At 41.3% G+C, this 21,999-nt stretch overlaps 1 protein-coding gene across 2 annotated transcripts in view; it reads left to right on the top strand.

Moving 5' to 3' along the window:
- Positions 1-14,364, top strand: part of pik3cb (phosphatidylinositol-4,5-bisphosphate 3-kinase, catalytic subunit beta) — a 103,551-nt gene extending 89,187 nt beyond the window's left edge. For both annotated transcript variants that reach the window (XM_079514670.1, XM_079514671.1), the window contains exons 16-24: positions 212-311; positions 2,835-3,031; positions 4,577-4,686; positions 5,927-6,005; positions 7,436-7,603; positions 9,379-9,502; positions 9,757-9,902; positions 11,499-11,631; positions 12,302-14,364. In XM_079514670.1, the coding sequence (XP_079370796.1) occupies positions 212-311; positions 2,835-3,031; positions 4,577-4,686; positions 5,927-6,005; positions 7,436-7,603; positions 9,379-9,502; positions 9,757-9,902; positions 11,499-11,631; positions 12,302-12,439 (1,195 nt within the window). In that variant the 3' untranslated portion in view covers positions 12,440-14,364. The remainder of the gene's footprint in view (positions 1-211; positions 312-2,834; positions 3,032-4,576; positions 4,687-5,926; positions 6,006-7,435; positions 7,604-9,378; positions 9,503-9,756; positions 9,903-11,498; positions 11,632-12,301) is intronic.
- The last annotated feature ends 7,635 nt before the right edge of the window (positions 14,365-21,999 follow it).

A 21,999-nucleotide genomic window follows, 5' to 3' on the forward strand; every position in this document is an offset into this window, starting at 1 on the left:
GTGTGTGTGTGTGTGTGTCAGTGTGTGTATGTGTGACTGTGTGTGTGTGTGTGACTGTGTGTGTGTGTGACTGTGTGTGTGTTTGCGAGGAAGAAAGTGAAAGAAATGGTGGGATTGTGAAAGAGACCAGGCGTCTCACAGCAGAACAGAATGTTGGCTTTGATGGTTTTTCTTTTCTCACTCGTTGCCGTCTCTCTGGCGCCCTCTACAGGTCAGAGATCCACATGCCTGCCGTCACCGTCCAGTTCGCCCTCATCCTGGAGGCCTACTGTCGAGGCAGCATCCCTCATATTGAGGTCTTAAAGAAACAGGTTGGACATATGTGTGTGTGTGCGCGTGAAAGTATGTTGTTGGGGTTCTGTACAGTATGTACAGTATTCAAAAATGACAATTATTTTAATTAATATTTGAAGTATTTCAGAAAACCTAGGTCAGGATTTAGAAGGCGTTTTTAGAATCGGCCTCAGTCCAAAATGGGTTAAAAACATTTGCTGTGAAAGAATTTACATTCAAAAGATTTGCACACGTTTTCACGATAAAAGAAAATTGCAGATCTAGTGCCACACTACGAGCTTGTATATCTTCTATTTTTCAATAGCTATAGTATAACATAATGGTTAACCCATTTTGGGCGGGAACCCCTTTTGGTGTTAGCATTATGTTATGCTTTAGCTATTGAAAAATAGCAGATCTACAAGCTTGTAGGTCTGCTATTTTTGAAAAATCGAAGAACGACTGACATAGAAACGTAGCTTTTTCAGAAAACTGTCAGGATGTAGAAGACATTTTTAGAATCTGATCTCAGGTCAAAATGGGTTAAAAGCCTAAATCTAACATTCAAAAACACAGTTTTTAAAACCTCTAGCTGCTGTCCACCTTCATGATCCTGCAGCTCCTCAGAGGATGGACCCTACTGATTATGCTGACCCCGTGATCTTCCATCATCTAGAGTAGACTAAATGGTTACTGCCACTTGGCAGAGTTTTCAGAGTTACACACCCAAGCCACGCGAGCCTCCATTTGGTCCCCCGGACCACACTTTAACCCATTCTGAACGGGAACCCCTTTTGGTGTTTTAACTAAGCATTATGTTATACTTTAGCTATTCAAAAATAGCACGCGCTTGTAGGTCTGCTATTTTTGAAAAATCGTAAAAAAGGCGCAAATCTTTGAATATATATTCTTTCAGAAGACTTTTTTTTCTTTTCGACGTCAGGCCTAAATGGGTTGAACGCTGTCCAATTGGACCACGTCTGTCATCTCTCCAGTCCAATATATCAGCCATGTTTAGTGTCTATTGTTGCGTTTACAACCCGGTGGAGTCCTGACGGGACTGGATGGGATGGTATTTTTAGTGTCCCAGTGACAACAGGTCAACCCCTCGACCTCCGCTCCGACAACCACTCTGCCGGACACTTCCCCCCCCCCCCACAGCTTCCTCCTCAGCACTGACCATTACCGGGTCACTTCCTGTTTTGAAGAGTTGACCCACGGGTGGGCCATGGGTTAGTGTGACAGTGCTGACGCGTCGCTTATTTCTGAGGAATGAGCGCACCTGCCAATCATACCATCATCCCTGGGATCCTTGATTTATTGGCAGTGAACCTTCAAAATGCCTACGTGTCCATTTCATGACAATGAGTCTCAACTTCTTATGTACAACCTCATGTTATGAAATGTGTCCTTTGTCTTGATGAGGTATACATTTGTTAAAGTATAATAACAACCAGGTCTGGAATTTAGCCGCTTGGCCTTTGGTGGTGTCACTTTTTGAGGCACAAAGGCCAAATGCCAGGGCAGCAAGGTCATTAAACTGAAACCGTGATTTTAAAGGAAACAATGAATTGAATTTAGCGTGACTTTAAGGTGATGCGCAGAATATGTCCTGTAATGAGATGTAATTTATAACTGTAATGAACAGTAGCATTATATTTATTTTATATACAAAGTTACAAACCATTATCTACATGCCTAATGCAGTATGTACATATTTATCTTTTTACTGTTGATAACAGTATTATTCATGTCTGGTCAGCAGTTATATCCCAAATGTGTCGTTAACCTTTCTGAACAAACGTAAACATCTGCTGCTTTAAGAAAACTGGTTTGAACCATGTCTATTCATTTGAAGACAATCTTGTTTTTTTCCCGGATATGTGTTCACTTGAGCGTTCTACTGCCAGAATGAACGGTGCCAGAGCTGACACTGGATAAAACTGCTCCAAAGCAGTTACTTAATTCTCATTCTTACCGAGTTATTCTTACCGATCATCCATTTTCCCCTTTGCCCTTTAATACCTATAGCCCTTGTACTTGTCTTGTGTTCTCCCCCCCCCCCCCCCACCCCCTTCTTGCACTATGAGGCTGTAATTGCACCTTTTAAACTAAAATTGCTGTATACGTTTAGGTAAAGTTTACCTAACTTTGCTACTACAGGGAAAACATGCACATGTACATATGTTAACTATTTCATTTTATTTTGTACTCTTTGAATGCTCTTTCTTGCACTCTTATTCTATCCCTTTGTTTGCTGTGCTTGCTGTGTTTTGTTGTTTTGAATGTTATGCTATCTATTTGCTGCTGCATTGTCTGTAAGGAAGCCAAACAAAACATAAGTTTTACTCTTATGTACCTGTACAAAAGATGCAACAATAAAGTACAACCTTGAACTTTGAACCTTGTATGATCTTCTTCTGCGTCTAGATGTCTATATTGTATCGCCGTGCACTTTATTGTGTTGCACGTGTGAGCTTGTAGATCTGCTATTTCTGGTGTACAACTACGTATGAATCGAGCCTCAACAGTCTCAACTCTTCCTCTCTTGCACCTTGCAGATGGAGGCCCTGACTAAGCTGAAGTCGGTCAATGAGTTAATCAAGCTGGGAACACTTAAGAACGCTCGCAGCAAGACCAAGGAAGCCATGTTGACGAAGGAAGCCATGATGACTTGTCTGAGGCAGACTGGCTACTCGGACACCCTGTCTGACATCCACTCCCCTCTCAATCCCAGCGTCGTCCTCTCCGGCATCAAGTAAGACTCCCGATGTGATCCCCAGGGGTCCCTGACAGGACTACAAATAATGTTAACCCATTCAGGCCTGACGTCGAAATTTTAAAAATCATTTTTTTCTAAATCATGACAATTTTCGGAAAGATTTGAGGCACATTTTAACGATTTTTCAAAAATAGCAGACCTACAAGTTCATAGCGCGCCACTCGGTGGCGCGCTATGAGCTTGTAGATCTGCTATTTTTCAATAGCTAAATTATAACATAATGTATGTAACACCAAAAGGGGTTCCCGCTCAAAATGGGTTAAGTAATGATATAGCGAATACATCCAGTAATTAGTAAATACGTTACAGTAATTTCACTGCTGTTTTATTTTCTAGCACTGTAGTTCTACCAAAAGCCTGAATGATTCTTCTCATCACTGGTTTCACTCTCTACTGTTAACCCTTCCCTTCATAGTGAGGTTTACTGCTATACACTGAATTTAGCAACAACAAAATATACAGTCTAATAATGGCTCTGCCTCACTGTACACACACACACACACACACACACACACACACACACACACAATTTACAATTTACAATTTAGGCATTTAGCAGACGCTCTTAATCCAGAGCGACCGAGGAAGCTGCCCGGGGGGGGGGGGGGGGAATTGTTTTTCTATGACATACAGTCACAAATTCAAAAGGTTGACTTTTGCATTTCTTGTGCCCCCTATGGTCAGGGGGCCCTATGGTTTTCGGACAGCGAACGTCTCCATAGATAGAGGCCCCTCAACATGTGATTCCAATTCAGGGTTGATTGGATGTTGCATTTGTTTTCTGTAAGAAATAGGCCCCTCCCACTACTTGGAAGCAAATTACCGGCGTATGGAATGCGAAAATGTCGGGGTGCAGTGGCTTTCTGCAGTGATGCTGATAGGTCAATCAGTATGCAAGATTCTTGATTATCTCTCTCTCTCTCTCTCTCTCTCTCTCTCTCTCTCTCTCTCTCTCACACACACACACACACACACACACACACACAGACACACACACACACACACACTGTACTATCAACATACAGCTGTTGATAGTCACTGTATGTTTGTGTTCAGTGGCAAAGGCTCACTATACTGCTGGCTACGCGGCATATCCTAGTGTGGTGACAGTCTTACAAATAATGTTACGCCCCTGCCAGTGGACAGCCATGCCCCGAAGGCTTTACTTTACTCTTCGGAACCTTGTTAACGTGATATTTCATGGCATTCGGCACAAAAATGTTCACTTGGGCTCGAGTATGAACTGATTTAGAAGTAGGTGGTCAAAGGTCAGGGTAGCTTGAACACATTCCTCAAACGTATTCATTACATTCCTACAAAGTCTTCACCACTATGAGAGTCTGGACTAGAATGTAGTCTTCCAAAATCTTGCAGTATACACTTTACATACTAGAGTTGCAAACCCTGTTCTAGGAGGCTTCGTTAGAAATGAATTGATGAAGGGGTCCCTGGGGAAAAGCTGACCAGTTTTCTCTCTCCCTCTCGTCCTCTCTCTCTTTCTCCTTCCTTCCATTATGGCAGTGTTGAAAAGTGTCGGTACATGGACTCTAAGATGAAGCCGCTGTGGATTGTTTACAACAATAAGCTGCTAGGAGGCGACTCCTTAGGAATCATCTTCAAGAACGGAGACGGTAGGAGAGATACTTTCTCTGTATGTATGAATGGACCGATGGTAGGAGATTGATTGATTGATTGAATACTTTAACAGTTTGCAGAAAAAACATCACAGGAAAGTGCAGTTCAATACAAGGTCTGAGAAAGCCTATTGGCTTGTTCCCTTTAGGGTCCTTCATACTCAATTAATCGAAACATTGATTGACATACAAATATACAGCAATATGCAAAACAATCATATAAACGATTAGAAACCAAAATTAACTAGATAAAGTGCCCCTCGGAGCACAGGTCTCCACCAGGGCAGGTCAGGTTGTGGCCTCCTGGTGGCGCTATAATAGGCCAATGTGAAAAGGGTGGCATTTCTTCTTACGCCTTGGATGGCAATTGGATGATTTAAGGCATTTTGTTCCAAAAATGTGTTTCACAAAAATCCACCTGTTGGTGGCGCTATAACAGGCCAATGTGAAAAGGGTGGGATATATTCCTCAGTCTAGCAGGAAAGTCCATGAAAGATTTCACGTAAATTGCACGCTGCGTCCATGATTTGAGGCTTTTTGTTCAAAACGGGCCAATCCTGAAAACTTTGAAAGCTAATGTTAGCCAATTAGGATGGAATATGATATATCGGACAGATCTGTCTTGAACACATGACTATAGAGATAGTGTGTAACGATTTGTGGGATTTTTGGACAGAAAAGTCGGCCTCCTGGTGGCGCTATAACGGGCCGTTCTGGAAAATCTGGGGCAGAGGTTCATCGTTGGCATCCAGGGAGTGTGTGCGCAAAATTTGGCATCGACCGGGTTAACGGTGCCGGAGATTAGACTAGTAACAGACAGACGGACGCACATACACTCACACATGGACGGAGTGCAAAACATACTCTCTCCCCATACCTTCGGCCTGGTGGAGACAATAATGTGTACAGTAAACAGTTCGGGGGGTAGGCGTTGACTTTTGTACCGGGGCCAGTTTGGAATTGCAGCCACCTGCTATACAGTAAGTGCTCTATTTGAGAGCGCTTTTAGTAGGAGAGTAGGGATTCACATTCCTTTACGACTGTTGGTAGGACAGTTTCACATGTGTGTGGCGTAGGGGTTGGCTGCTCTGCATGTTGTATGGTAGGACAGGGGTTGGTCTGTACGTATGAATGGATGGTAGGAGGGAGGATGAATGGATGGGCTAAAACAAAGTTCTATGAATGAATTTCATTCTGTTATTCATCTCTCTCTCTCTCTCGCTCGCTCCTCTCCCAGACCTGAGGCAGGACATGCTAACACTCCAGATTCTGAGGTTGATGGACATGCTATGGAAGGAGGAGAATCTGGACCTCAGGTCAGTGTGTGTGTGTGCGTGTGTGTGTGCGTGCGCGCACCACCAGGTTGTTTGTTCCTGTTCTCTGCAGGGAAGGGGAAGCAGCACTGTGGTAGGGTGTAGACCGTAGAGGGAGAGGAGGGGCTCTAAATCTGCCCCCCCCCCCCTGCTAATTTAACCTCTAACCCCTCAACACTACACATACCACACACACACACACACACACACACACACACACAAATACACACACACACACACACTGACACACACGCACACACTATCTTCTTTACTTCCTAATCAAATCCACATTTGTCTCTTATAAAAACCTCCATTATTCTCCAAAACACACACACACACACACACACACACACACACACACACACACACACACACACTCACACACACACGTTGACACTGACACATCTGGAGCTAGGCAGTAGAGCCAGTCTTGTTTTGACAGTCGAGCCAGAGGCCAGGCTTTAGGTTACAGGGACAAAGGTTTGAAGGATCGAACGAAGCAAAGGAGGAGAACGAGGAGGATGTGGACGATGATGTTAAACGGAACCATTTTGATGTGGCGGAGGTAGGGAGGGAGGCGCGTGTGGGTTCGCTCGCCGGGGATCACCCGCAGCTCGTACCGAGCCACACGTGTCCGTTTAATGGTTACCCAGCTGTCTGTGCGTGTGTTTCTCATTCACACGCCACTCAACACCCGTCAAGTTGGAGCAGGAATTTCACATGCATTTGGTCTCTATTAGAAGTGGAGACCAATTATTCTTTGTACCGGATCTGGGAACTGTTGAAATTGAAAAGTATTAGTCTTCTTGGTGTGTTCTGCCGGGTCTCCCTGGAGTATTAGTATTAGTATTATTTTGCCGCGTCGGGGCTGTTCAGTTAGGGCCGTTCTGCAAGATCAGTTCAGACAGTCAGAAAAGTAGGATAGAAGCTGGAGGAGCAACAACACCCTGAAAAATGAACCTCTACTGCCCTCTAGTGGAGATTGTGAGAACTAACTGGAAGATGAAAATGTATTTTCTTTGGGTTGTATATTAGAATGACATGCCCAAAATAGGGATGTGGCATGCCAGGTTGAAAGTGGTTAAATACTATATTCATAAAGGAGAGATGTGCACTTTGCAATGGCATCCCAGTTTCACTTTAGAAGCGAACTTCTTCCAGTTGTTTGGCAAATGATACACGTTTGCACTTTGCAGGCACAGGCATGAGGCGCTAAAAGCTTAGTAAAGCTGTCTCAATGGGCTGGGTGTGTCTGACATTCACACAATGAGTTTAACTTTGATTTATGAACAGATAATCTCTGTACAGTATATCAATCTTCCTCTCAGATCTCTGCCTTACAAAGTGAAGTGTATGTTTTGGATTTTGAACGGAAGAATTTAGGATGCCGGAATCTGTAACTAACCCAGTTCTTCCTTTCCCTTTTCTTGAAGAATTGTGCCTTACGGTTGCCTAGCGACGGGGGACAGGGCGGGGCTGATCGAGGTGGTGTCATCAGCGGACACCATCGCTAACATCCAGCTGACCAGCAGCAACGTGGCGGCAACTGCTGCCTTCAACAAGGACGCCCTGCTCAACTGGCTCAAAGAGAAGAACTCTGGGTAAGACCGCTGTTGTCCTGTGCAACCTTGTGCTGTCCAAACTGCGTGTACAGAGTCCCGCCCCCGACGAGCGGCCCGGAAGGGAATTTCACAATCATTTTTCCCTTAAACATTTCAGAAAGTATTTATTTAAAGACCTTTAAGCCAACTCGGCTCCTGACAAATCATGACAATAAACGCAATCTTTTGGGCCGAACAAATAATTAGAAAGAAGAAAGAAAGGGCATGATACAACAGTTTTTCTTATTTCTAATTATTTGAAAAAAAATTGTTTATTGTCATGATTTGTCAGGAGCCAGGTTGGCTTTGTCCGAGGCTTAAAGGTCTTTAAATAAATACTTTTTGAAACGTCTATGGGAAAAATGAATGGGACAAGCAACGGAGTAATGCCAAGCTGCCTCTGATTGGCCTACCGAACGCCCCCTTCTGTGACGCCTACTCATGTGTCACATTCGCGAGCATCGCCGGCTTTGTGTAAATGGTGATGCCACGCGACTTTCCCTACCTGTGGTACTCTGAGGGACAAGGATTTGCTATTCTGTGCGTGCAACTCGGATGGGCCCGAGTCAGCTCAAGCCGACACGGCAACTTGTGCGTTTTGGCACGCTCGGTGGTGTCACTCGTGGCTCAAGTTTGCTTGAGATGGCGTCCCTCCGTTGTGGTCTAAAACTATACTTTATCGACCGAAAGAAGTAGCCCGCAGTGGCCAGACTGTTGCCTCTCGCAATTTTCAAATGCTTCCGTCATACAGTCTAGTCTAGAGCACGGAAGCTCATGATCAAGCGATACATCGGATGTGAAGCCTCCTGCCCGCTTCTCTTTTTTTCGTCGCGCAGATTTATCCTAATATAAATCAAAATCATCTAAACATATATAGCTCGCTATATACCACCAACCACCCCGACCCGGACGGCTGGTGTAGCCATCTGTACACCTAGTCTGGTAGTCCACCCTAACAGTATGTCACAGGTTCGAGTCCCGTTTTCTAATGTCGTTATATCCTCTACAGACTAGTACAATTGATATTTTTCATATTGGTCATTGTTCAATGTCCACTCTTTATTTTTTGAGGGGTGCTAGCCCCTCCTATAAACAGCTATAGTGTAGATTCTGTCTGAACACAAACATTAAATGCCATTGACAATGAATGGAGAATTTATTTCATGTGTCTGAGCAAATCGGCTGTCGGTATGTCGGTGGAAACCCTTGGCCAAATAACTAATTAACCAATTAACTAAGGTATGTTTCAAGGTCGGTATAAGGTCAATAATGGGTCTAAAGGATTTAGAACATTACATGTCTTATTTTTATTTTTGTTTTATTGGATGATGTACGATGAATAGAGCGCCCCTCACTTCACACAGGTGTGATTTTTGTCTTTCTCATCTGTGTTTGTGTCGTTTTTGTTTTGAATGGTTTTTCTTTGTTTGTTTGTGTCCTCCGCCGTCATTGCGGTAACGCTGCAAAACAACAACAGAAGGTGCTGTTAAAACCCATTTTGGGCGGGAACCCCTTTTGATGTTAGCATTATGATATGCTTTAGTTATTGAAAAATAGCAGATCTACAAGCTCATAGCGCGCCACCGAGTGGCGCGCTACGAGCTTGTAGGTCTGCCATTTTTGAAAAATCAAAGAACGACTGACATAGAAACATAGCTTTTTCAGAAAACTGTTGGGATGTAGAAGACATTTTTATAATCTGATCTCAGGTCAAAATGGGTTAAGTCCACTGAAAGGTGACACAAGTCCTGTTGTGGTGTTGATTGTACTTGCAGTGACTCTCTGGACCGGGCCATCGAGGAGTTCACCCTGTCCTGTGCAGGCTACTGTGTAGCTACTTATGTCCTGGGGATAGGGGACCGTCACAGTGACAACATCATGGTCCGCAGCACTGGACAGGTACACTACAACCATTTAACGTCAATGTTGTTTATCATGTGCTCATGTTTTCACCACGATGAGTGTCACTTTATATGTGTGTACTGTTTTTAATACCTTTTGAAATATCGCTGCTATGTCCTTTTCAAAAGGGCCTTACACACTGGGGACATTATGTTTTTCAAACTGTGTGTGTGTGTGTGTGTGTGTGTGTGTGTGTGTGTGTGTGTGTGTGTGTGTGTGTGTGTGTGTGTGTGTGTGTGTGTGCGCATCAGCTTTTCCACATCGACTTTGGCCACATCCTGGGCAACTTCAAGTCCAAGTTTGGCATCAAGAGGGAACGCGTGCCCTTCATCCTCACCCATGACTTCATCCACGTCATCCAACAGGGCAAGACGGGCAACACCGAAAAGTTTGGCAGGTTGGTGCTTTCTCTGCTTTCCAACTCATGTACTTGGAGATCTAGCCTGGAATCCCTGGATCACTGTTTGTCACTGTCGTGCGTCCAGCAGCGACCACAAGGCAGTCCAAATAGAGCAGTGGTTTTCAACCCTTTTCATATCAAGGCCCATTATGTATTGGGCATTTGAGCCACGGACCACCATTTGATGAGATTTAGCCTCTCAGACCCACAACTTAGAATGTTTTGCTATTGTTGGATATTCCATATTGACGTGGTACCATAGGAGAGATAACAGGCAAACATTGACAATCATTTTACATTCTCTAATTGTGTAGACTTCTTGTAAACTAAGTAATGCATGCATGTTTAACTTTAATTTAACTCTTGAGAGAGTAAAATTAAACCAAATGGTTTCATTTTACGCTCTCAAGAGTTAAAGATTTAATAAGGGTCCATTTGGTTACCAACTCTGCATCATTTCTCTGGGGACCACCTGGAACCTCCTCAAGGACCACTGGTGGTCCCCAGACCACTGGGTTGAAAACCACTGAAATAGACCAACTCATTGACTGCCATTGATGCATGTGTCTTTCAGTGTTCGCGATAGAGGGCGCTCTAGTCCACAAAATGTCAGTGATCCTAGGACTTCCGCAGAAGAGTACAGCCAGAAATAACAGCATAAATAACACAAGACAGTTTAGTCTAATATTATAGGATTTTTATGAAATCAATTATTTTCTGAAGTGGTTGCTGTATGTTTTGTAATAATAATTATTCAAAATCTACAAAGTAAACTAGTAACTAAAGTTTTCAAATAATTGTAGTGGAGTAAAAGTAGTACTACATTTGCCTTTTAGATACAGTACAGTGGAGTACTGCAATTTGGCAATACAATATAAAGTAAAAAAAAAAAAAACCCATAAAATTTTACTTAAGTACGTGAGTAAATGTACTTTAAGTTACTTTACATCACTGATCATGCCATCACTGCCAGAGCATGCTGCAAACAGGCATCCTATATCCTTCTGTTTTCCATCAAACACTCAACTCAAAGTATGCATTTATGTTTTTTCATAAATATTTCCCTGTTTTTATACACTGACACCACGGTGCGTAATCAGCGCCTTAAACTGTGACTCCGCCCACAACCGGGGGAAGTTGTGATTTGCTCTCGTTTACTGCAATGCAATTTGCGGCATTTTAAAAACAATATTGAGCAGAGTAGCGATTATCAAACGTATTTGCAATGCCATACGTTGAAAGATCTGTTGCCCGTGGACAAGGCACGCTACCTCCGCAAGTTAGACAGCATCGGCATAGATGTTTGTCCGTATGTGATTAAGGATTGGACCAAGTTGGACCCAGGCTAAAACCGGATGTGACGTTTTTGGGCGTTCCTGTCTAGCGTGGTGTCAGTGTATACTGTACATATGACTGTGTCGGGCGAAAGTAGGCAAAAATAGCCAATGTACAGTACAAGCACACAACGTGTTTCATCACGTCAGGTTATAATAACTACAGTGTGTCCAGACTAGGGATGCCAGGTTCAAAATGGTTAAATCTGTTGGTGGGCTTCATAAATATGTTTAATTTGTATGTGCCTAAACCTCCCAGTTTCCGGCAGTACTGTGAGGATGCCTATCTGATCTTGAGGAAGAACGGCAACCTCTTCATCACCCTGTTTGCCCTCATGCTGACCGCTGGCCTGCCGGAGCTAACCTCTGTCAAAGACATCCAGTACTTAAAGGTATCTCTCTCTGTCTCTGTCTCTCTGTCTCTCTGTCTCTCTGTCTCTGTCTCTGTCTCTGTCTCTGTCTCTGTCTCTGTCTCTGTCTCTCTCTCTCTCTCTCTCTCTCTCTCTCTCTCTCTCTCTCTCTCTCTCTCTCTCTCTCTCTCTCTCTCTCTCTCTCTCTCTCTCTCTCTCTCTCTCTCTCTCTCTCTCTCTCATGCAACATGAGCATGCATGCTGTAAGACAAGTGAAATAAACTACATCGTCAGACCATCTTATTTACATCTTTCGAGACGGGTGCAATATAAGGCTTATCCACTGGGTGGCATCAGACTTCACACATGCAATTACAGTCCTAAATTGTGAATCTCTCTCTCTCTCTCTCATGCACATGAGCATGCATGCTGTAAGACAAGTGAAATAAACTACATCGTCAGACCATCTTATTTACATCTTTCGTTCTTCACTTCTCTCAAATTCCACTTTCCACCATCCCTTTCCTTTCTCCTGTCCTAATTCCTTCCTCTCTTTCTGCGTCTCATTCAATCCCCTTCGCATGTCCTCTTCTCTCCACCTTAAATCTCCTCTCCTTCGCGTTACCACCCCAATTACATCTCCTTTCCTTCTCCTCAATGCTTCTTCCTCTCTTCCCTTCCCGCTTCATTTCCTTTGTCCTTTCCCTTCAAGGACTCTCTGGCGCTGGGCAAGACGGACGAGGAGGCCCTGAAGCAGTTCCGCCAGAAGTTTGACGAAGCCCTCCGAGAAAGCTGGACCACCAAGGTCAACTGGATGGCCCACAACGTAGCCAAGGACAACCGCTCTTAGACCTAGCTAGCTAGAGCGCTGAAGACCAGGGCCCACCAGGGTCTGGAGGACACAGTGAAGGGGGGGTGGACGGGTCAACGTGTGAAGACCAGGGCCCACCAGGGTCTGGAGGACACAGTGAAGGGGGGGTGGACGGGTCAACGTGTGCCAAGGACGGACAGGGAGACGACCACGTCTAATTAAAAATAAAGGGAATCTAGAGGACCATCCCAAATGACAGCAGCTGAGCATGTACACACACACACTCACACACACACACACACACACACACACACACACACACACACACACACACACACACACACACACAGAGTACATCCAGTCTCCTAGGTGTATAGGTACCTGTACTTAGCCCTCCCTTGCCTTATATAGTTCTGTCATAGTGCCTCCAGCTATTCAAAGAGGTTCAGTGGCGTACTGCATATCTGTGGAACCGTGATGGTCGCCAAAGAAGGGAAAGCAGCCTTCAAATGCACCGCTCCCCCTAACCACCTCATCTCCGAAAATGGACTGGCCCCTGCGCAGCCTAAAATGGAGTGGACTGACCGACCCAGTGACGAGGTAATGGGGTGGTTCCGGGTGGTTTGTTCGTGTCAGATGGACGTCTGATTAGTCTGGACAATGGCTTGGAGGGGGCAGCGTAAACGGCGAACGCAGGCCCCGCCCCTGAACTGTACAAAAGGACAACTCCGATAACAGACGGGTGGGGATGGAAAGATGACTGAGGACAGCTGCGACACCCATGTCTTATAATGACGCCAAAATGTGCACACTAGCCACAGGGGGTGCAATCGTAGCGGTTGTGTTCCTACGACGCCTCCTGCTCGCCGTGAAAGTGTGCCTCTCAACTGTGGGAAGATTGTATTTTTTATTTTAACTTTTTCGCCATTTGCGTTTTTATCCTGAGATTTTTATGTGCCAGACTACTTTACTACTCCAAAAACTGAGTGATTAAAGAGAGCGAGAGATTGAGAGAAAGAGAACCCTGAGCCTTAGCTTGAAGTTAAAGACTGAGTGAACATAATTGAACACTGGAATCATTTGAAATGGAGAGAGAAATATCATATTTGAGAATTTTAAATTATTGTTCAATTAGCTAAAAACTATCTTAAATCATTTATTTTTGGGTGGTTTTATAAAACCTTGATATTGTTTCTGTCTTTTTTTATGGAAGAACTCAAGTCATTGAGAAAATGAACATTTTTAAGTGTCCTGCTGGTTATTGTCACTAGCCTGAAGAAGTTTGTCTTTAATCACGGCATTACTTAAAGATGTCAGCCTTTCAAAGCTCCATCCAGCTCACCCTCATAACCACAACAAATAACTGAAGCATTATAACATGCCTTTTAGGACCAAAATGACAAACGTGCAAGAGGTAGTTATTGTTTTGTTCAGACTGTGTTTTTAATGATCTGTTCCAAATTGAATGTCTTTGCAAAATACTGTATGTGCCGCTCTCTTTATACGTGTATTTGTTTTTATAATTATGAGCAGGTGTGGGTGGCGTTAGGGGCCTGTGTGGAAAGGGGGATTGTTGTGATGCCAAGTTATTTCCTGGTTTTGACATAAGGTGTTCCTCAGCATCTACATCTGTTTGGTATTTTTTGTGCAATATCCGCAAACGAGTATATGACCCTGTATATTTAGTATATGAACCCTTGGGGCAAAACCTAAACGCTGATTTATACTTTGTAGCACAAGCCTCTCGGAAAGGTTTCACAAACATGTTGCGTTTTCAGGGTTGTGCAACAAAGTGTATAATGGTTCACTCACTGTGGGTTTATGTGTGATGCTGCTGTATTTCGCACCGCTAGCCTTCAAATGTCACTCAGACACTGGATATTGTCAAATGTACAGGCTTTTATTGTTTTGCTGGTTTTTGTTTTCATAGGAATTTTATTAAAGTTATTTTCCATCGAAGTGTTTTTTTTTCTCCCTGTGGTCCATTCTTCATGCTGGCTGTGGATTGTCTGACTGTGTTGGAATCGGTCTGTTTTCTTTCTCATCGTTGGCCTTCCCTCATACAGATTCCTTATTGGTAACTTGTTCACTCTTGCTGTAAGTACGGCATTATGCTTTCCTGGTTTTAACCGGGTAATGCATTTGGATTAGGAATGATCACAAGGAAAAGAATAGAACCATGACATGTCTTATGCTCCAATATTTATTCTGACGTTTTGAGCCTAAGATCTTTGTCAGGTCCAACTCGAGTTTGACCTGACAAAGAAGTACTCGGATTGTTTTTTACTTAAAGTGGAACTATGTAACTTTTTTTAAATGGATAAAATGTCATGTTCAATCTGTATGGTGTAGACCAGGGGTTCTCAACGCTTTTGGCCGGGGACCCCCGGAAATGCTTTGGCAATGTCTCGGGACCCCCGCCCCCTCCCGACCCCCAATATAAATTGACTGCTACAATAACCTTAAACCATTTTGGGCGGGAACCCCTTTTGGTGTTTTAAGCATTGTTATAATTTAGCTATTTTTGAAAAATCGTGAAAATATATATATATATTTTTTTGAAAATAATTTGGGGACCCCCTAAAATAATTTGGCGACCCCCCGAGGGGTCGCGACCCACGGGTTGAGAACCCCTGGTGTAGACTGTAGAGTATGTTAATTGTAACTGGGGTGGTTGTATTCGGTCTCCCTGCTCTTTATTGAAACATTTAGATCGTGTCAAAGGTCATGTCTCCCCTAGACACAGGAACTGACACGAATTTTGACCTGATGGTCAAGATTCAATTCATCCTCTGAGCAAGCAGGCAGGCTCTATTAGCTCAGCGCTTGCACAGGAAACGGGGTTCAATTCCGGGGTAGAAGAGGAAAGTTACATTGTGCAGCTTGAAGTAAAAGTAGCAATACCACAATGTAGAAATACCTGTACTGTTACAAGTAAAATGCCTGTATTCAACATTTTACTAAAAGTAGAAAGGTTTAATTTCATTCTAGATGTCTAACCAGAGCTGTATCTGGTACAGAACTAGCCTGGCTCCAGAGCTGTATCTGGTACAGAACTAGCCTGGCTCCACCCTAGGGTGGTTTTAAGGTACAGAACTAGCCTGGCTCCACCCTAGGGTGGTTTTAAGGTACAGAACTAGCCTGGCTCCACCCTAGGGTGGTTTTAAGGTACAGAACTAGCCTGGCTCCACCCTAGGGTGGTTTTAAGAAGCTGTTCACTGCATTAAGCAAAGGCTGGAGGAGCTCATTTGTGTTACTTTGTGTTCATCAGCAGGTTCTATTGATATGATGAAATGTAGTGAAATGGGTGTTTCTGGTCAAATAGGAAATGGCTTTGTATTATTAAGAAAATAGAGAATAAAGGCTGTCCATATTAATGGCAAGTGGCAACAAACGGAGACAGGTGCAATATAAGGCTTATCCACTGGGTGGCATCAGACTTCACACATGCAATTACAGTCCTAAATTGTGCACAATCTGTGATAGTGAGTGATCCCACACTACAAAACAAAACTACGTTTATTGTCTCCACCAGGCCGAAGGAATATTCTTATTAGCACAAGACTACTAAGCAGCACATTTTGGGCAGTATTATGTGTGTCTTAAGTACCAGGTCTTATTACTTAACTTAAGACCTGGAGGCGTGGTCAATGCTGTTTGGCCACTCAGAATAGCCAAATGGCATTGCTCACTCCTCCAGGTCTTAAGTTAAGTAATAACACCTGGTACTTAAGGCATGGTAGGTGAAATCATGATTTTTCCTTTTTTTTTTTCTTTTTGCTATTTTGCTTCCTAAACATGTTTTCTTCCAAACTAAAGCAAAATAAACATTCAAAACACAGATTTAGATGTTTATTTTAGTAGTTTTTGCTGGGTGAAAATCCACCCTCTCAATTTTCATGATTGGTTGTTGGTACAAAGGAAGTGACCATATTTGGATCAAACCACAGTCAGCTCGAGGTCCAGACCTTTCCAATGATATATGGCATTATATGTTGTTGCCAAGATTTGGATGAGATATTTTGTCTCAAAATAGTGGCTTCAAATAAAACGTTTACACGTTACAATTCTTTAAAGGCTGTTTACTCAAAATGAGTTTTCCTCATACCTGGGACAAAGAATCTCCACTTCAGTTGCACTCACATACACCAAACTTTCCAGTCTTATTCATAACTATATTCTGCAGATATTTACAGATGGGTTTGTTGATATATCATTCACAGCCTGTTTTACATCACATTTTATACCTAAAAACATGCCGAAAATTGTTTTTTTTATGCCTGTTGACACTATTTTCTGATTTGTGGAGTGATAATTAGAGATATCTAAAATCCCTTCTCTAATATGTCAACAAAATGAAACAATCATTTTGAACCTGGCTTTATCCGATCTTCAGATTTATCGTCCCGAAATGTATGCAAATTAGCGCATATAATGCCTAATTTGCATATTTAAACATATCATTTCAGAAAACTTGTAATACAAAAAAATCTTAGTTTTAATATAAGTAATCAATTGGAGAAGTTTCATTGTGATAGCTATTAGTTAACTTTTTTTTAACATCTTGAAAACAGAAGTACATCCCTACTTCTGTATTCACTACGTTGTCACTGCCAGTAATAGAGAACATAGCCTGAGCTATGACCAACGTTTTTTCAAAAACAGAGGATCTATCAGTTTGAAGTAGTATGCTTTTATGTACAGGTATAGGCTCAATTTGAAATGTGTGTTTTGCCATGGTGTTATGAATGTATTTATAACACATAGGAAGCTACCATCACTCCAATATTATCACATTTTCGAGGACTAGGGGTGTAAACTATTCCCAAAAATCACTGTAAATTATTCCATCTAGATGGTAAATTTGTGAGTTTATAGTTTACGGAGTAAATGAACTGGGGGTGGAACCTGCATGATAATTGATTTGTCCCACTTACTCTAGGTAAAATAAATAAATATATATATATATATATATATATATATATATTTTTTTTTTAATATATATATATATATATATACAAAGGTCTGCAACTAGTCAGTCAGTCAGTCACTTTAGAAATCTTCAAAAAGCAGATGTACAAGCTCACAACTAGCATTGTGAACTTGTAGTTCGGTTATTTTCGTCACATCAGTATAGGTTTACTTATTTTCCCAAATATTTGTCAATGTTACCTTCTTCTATCCAGTGTTTAACACATTATTCTTTCACCATGTGGTAAGAACATGTAATCAGGGGAGGAGAAGCTACTGACTGTATATTACTAGAATCAATAATCAAGGAGGATTTAAGAATACAGTTAAGGATTTAAGACTGTACGGTCCACGGCCATGACCAGAATAAAGGTTTAATCTAAATTAAAAACTATACTAAAACAAAGCATTATTACAAAATACAAACTAAACTAGCGCAAAAACTAATTAAAGCTATAACATGAAGTGAAAATGAAATTCAAAATTCAAAACGATAACCTTGCGGTGGACATGATGTTTGTGGTCCATATAACAAATAGTTTGAGAATAAAATAATGCAATGCCTGCCCGTCTGTAAGTTGTGCTTATTTTCAGTTATTGGTGTGTTTACAAAACAGAATATTCTTACAACATACACTAAGCAGCACATTTAGGCTCTGCCATTTGAACCACCATAACTGTAAAGGTATAAGTGACCGTATACAGGCTAGAATAGATGACGCAGATTTCAGTAAATGCAGTTGTTACTACATACTGTACAATGTACATCTCAGCGACTGTGTAACTATTGTGGGTTCTGTTGTGGGTTCTGTGTTCAACTTCAGAGAAGTTGAAACAACCTCACCCCCATCTAGACACCACCCCATTTGTAGACAGTTATAAAAGCTGTACGGTTGCCCAGTTTTTCAGTTGGAGCTGTTGGACGGACAACAAGATGCATATAGTCATAGTGATCCTTGGGGTTCTGCTTTTCCCAAAAGGTAAGTCTTTTTAAATGATATGTTGGGGTTTAATGCAATGATTGGATTTCTCCATAATAAATAATCGATCATTTCAGTAGCAAGAGATTCAAAATGTCTTCTAAATGTCAACGAGGCCTGCAGGCCATGCACTGCAGGAAACAATGTGCATATTGACATTAAATAAACTAGAAATGCGAGGAAATGTTACAGATACACAAAACAGTATCGAACTTATAACTTTAACGACAGTGCGTCTGCTCCTATAGCTGCACTGCATCTATGAGGTGTCAAAAGCTCGCCATCAGTTACAGTTGCTAAACTATTTGTATTGGCATTGGACAATCTCTTTTTTGGGGTGGGTTTTAGTGAAGATTATGATTGATTGTTCAGAAAGTCATGCTTCCAAATCCAATACATATGCACGGTGGACTGTGTGTAAAGTGTTCAGTTGTAACCTCTGTATCGCCCCCATCTTGTCTTAGATCTCTCTGCCTTGAAATGTTCCAGTTGCACTAAGGTTGGAGCCACAGGAACAGGAACCTGCAATAACCCAGTGTACTGTACTGAATCTGCTTCCTGTGGTGCAGTAACAACCAGGGCATATGTGGGTATGTGATAAGCTGTGGTGGGAAAAGTACTCACATTTTTACTCACAAGTACTCACAAGTATTGAATACTGCAATGTAAAAATACTCTGTTAAGTAAATGGCCGGAATTCAAAATTTAGCTTGAGTATAAAAGTACAAAAGTATTGGCATCAAAATGTACTTAAAATACCAAAATTAAAAGTACTCTTTATGCAGAATGTCCCATTTCAAATTCTCAAATGTATAATAATCTTTTGAAAATAGCAGATCTACAAGCTCACAAGCTTTTAGATCTGCTATTTTCAAATGGTCCAAATGTATTTAGGGCTGATAATGTATGGGTAATGTATGTTTTCTAATAATAATAATAATAATAATAATAATAATAATAATAATACAAATCTACTAAGTAACTAGTAACTAAAGTTTTCAAATAAATGAAGTGGAGTAAAAGTATAGTTGGATCAGAGATGTAGTGGAGTAGAATAAAAGTATTGGAAATTGGAAATACAGTACAAATAACTCAAAATTGTACTTACTTATTGTAATTGTTACTTTCCACCACAGGTGATAAGAAGTATAATATACTGCAACCTCTGTATTTCATTATTGTAACACTTTCTAGTATGATTATTTAAGACATTGTTTGACAGTGGGAAATATCTTTGTTTTTAGGTGAGATTACCGTGGATTTTAATATCAAGTCTTGCATGCTATCTGCTGGGTGTGGCCATAGTGGCTCAATAAACATTGGAATCAGCAGGTCAGTTGTTAGCAGCAAGTGCTGCTCCACTGACCTCTGCAATGTCCAATCTCCCACACGTAAGTACCTATAGCATGTGTAACTAGAAAGGTCGCAATTTAAAAAAATTGCAAAGTGTGGTTGCCGCAGTGGCTTACATATGCCCCTCCCACTGATATTGCAAGCCAATTACAATGTCGCGTCACCCCTGCGATCATGCGTAAGTAATTCGGATGGGATTTATCCCCCCAAAAAACATTTTTCTGCAAGAAACGGTTAAATTTTTCGCATTTGCGGCGCCCCCTATGGATGAAAATGGAATCGCTTTTGGCTTTTGGTTGATTAAACCACCCGCGACATCTGATTCAAATTTGGGATGGATTGGACATTCCGTTCGTGACTTTAGGCATTTTTTGTAAAATAGGCCCCTCCCACTAACTTCGGACTACGATTAAGGCCGAACGATACGGACAGAAAAAAATTCAAAAAATCTGAAAAAAATTGAAACGCGGTCTGATAGGTCCAGAGATCATGTGTACCGATTTCTGTGAGATTCGGACAAAATCTGTAGAAACAGAAAATAAAGGTGTGTTTTGAAGAAAATTCAAAATGGCGGAAAATCTATCCTGACGCAAATGGGCGTGGCCTATATGGGGAGATGCGTCATGGAATTTTTAATTTACGACTTACGGTTCAAGAGTTATAAGCCAAAACGTAAAGTGGGCTGTTATAGCGCCACCATGAGGCCGACCGATATAATTATAAGTTAATTAATTTTAGTAAGTATTACGAATTATCCCTCCAAGTTTTGTAACTATAGCCCTTACGGTCTCCGAGGAAAAAATACTTGAACGTGATTTTTCGCATTTTCCCATTCATGTCAATGGGGAAATCTAATTCACTAATAAATTAATATCAATTAAACTATACAATATTTCTCTTAGCAATGAGCAAGAACACGATTGCCGATTTTTCCGGTCAATTTCACATATAGCTCAAGTGCGTACAGTCAAAACTGTGGGACTAGTAGTGGGACAAAAGTAAAGTAAAAAAGGAACCCCAATTTAAAATCGTATTAAAACTAAACTGATGTTGAAAATGTTACTTGTTTTATTTTTATTTTCTTTAAGGAATAAAAAATCCTTATTAAAGGAATAAATGTATGGTAGAGTATGTTAATATAGTGGTCGTATTGTGTCTCCCTGCTCTTCTATTGAGCCATTCAGTCTAGGTCGTGTCAAAGGTCAAAGGTCATTGAGCAAGCAGGCTGGCTCTGTTCGCTCAATTAAAATAATTCAAAACAAAATAAAAAAACAAATGAAAAATGCAACTATAATAACCTTGCATGCCAGTCGTATGCCCTATGCGAGATGGCGATTGAATGGTGGTGAATCTAGTCTCGTCAGCTTTTACCAGATATTTTTTATTTTAATTAATATTTTGCTCTATCATTTGCCAAAGAAATTATTAATCTTATGATGATAAGTTGTATGGGGGTTTAAAGGTAGGGTACAGTGTGTGTGTGTGTGTGTGTGTGTGTGTGTGTGTGTGTGTGTGTGTGTGTGTGTGTGTGTGTGTGTGTGTGTGTGTGTGTGTGTGTGTGTGTGTGTGTGTGTGTTCTATTAGTGCTCATTGCTGCCAAAGCTCTAATCCATGCCTTTGTTTTCTCTCGACTTGACTATTGTAATGCCCTTTTTTCCGGCCTACCAAAGAAAACCACTGATAGATTGCAACTGGTACAAAATGCGGCAGCTAGAGTTTTAACAAAAACTAAGATGAGAGATCACATTACCCCGGTTTTAGCCTCACTACACTGGCTCCCGGTGGTTTTTAGGATTGATTTTAAAATTATTTTACTCGTTTATAAAGCTCACCCTGTAAGACCCAACGGTGCTTCTCGGTAACAATTTTATTTTAATTAATTACTTAATTATTATTATTATTATTTTCTGTTCTTTTTTCACCTAAACATCATCATTGATGTTCATTGTTTAGTCTTGCAATGCCATTGGTCATGATATTTGCATATAAATACCCCCCACAGAGGCACAAATTTACACAACTTCAAAATCTCTGGACATGATAAAAGTAACTAAAATGCATGTAATACATATATTTGTGTGATCATTAGAATGTCTAGAACATGTATTATGTATTATTGTGAAAGATATCCACCAAATGTAAATTATTAATTTATTATTATTATTTTAATAATTATTATAAATGTGCATAATTTTTTTTTGTAACATATCTTTTTAACATAAGTCCTAGTAGTACAAAGTAGTAGTAAGGTTGAAATCTCTTTTTTGCAAGTAGAAATATATCCGGGTCTTACAG

This window comes from Electrona antarctica (assembly GCF_951216825.1).
Source record: "Electrona antarctica genome assembly, chromosome: 11".
NCBI classification, from domain to species: domain Eukaryota; kingdom Metazoa; phylum Chordata; class Actinopteri; order Myctophiformes; family Myctophidae; genus Electrona; species Electrona antarctica.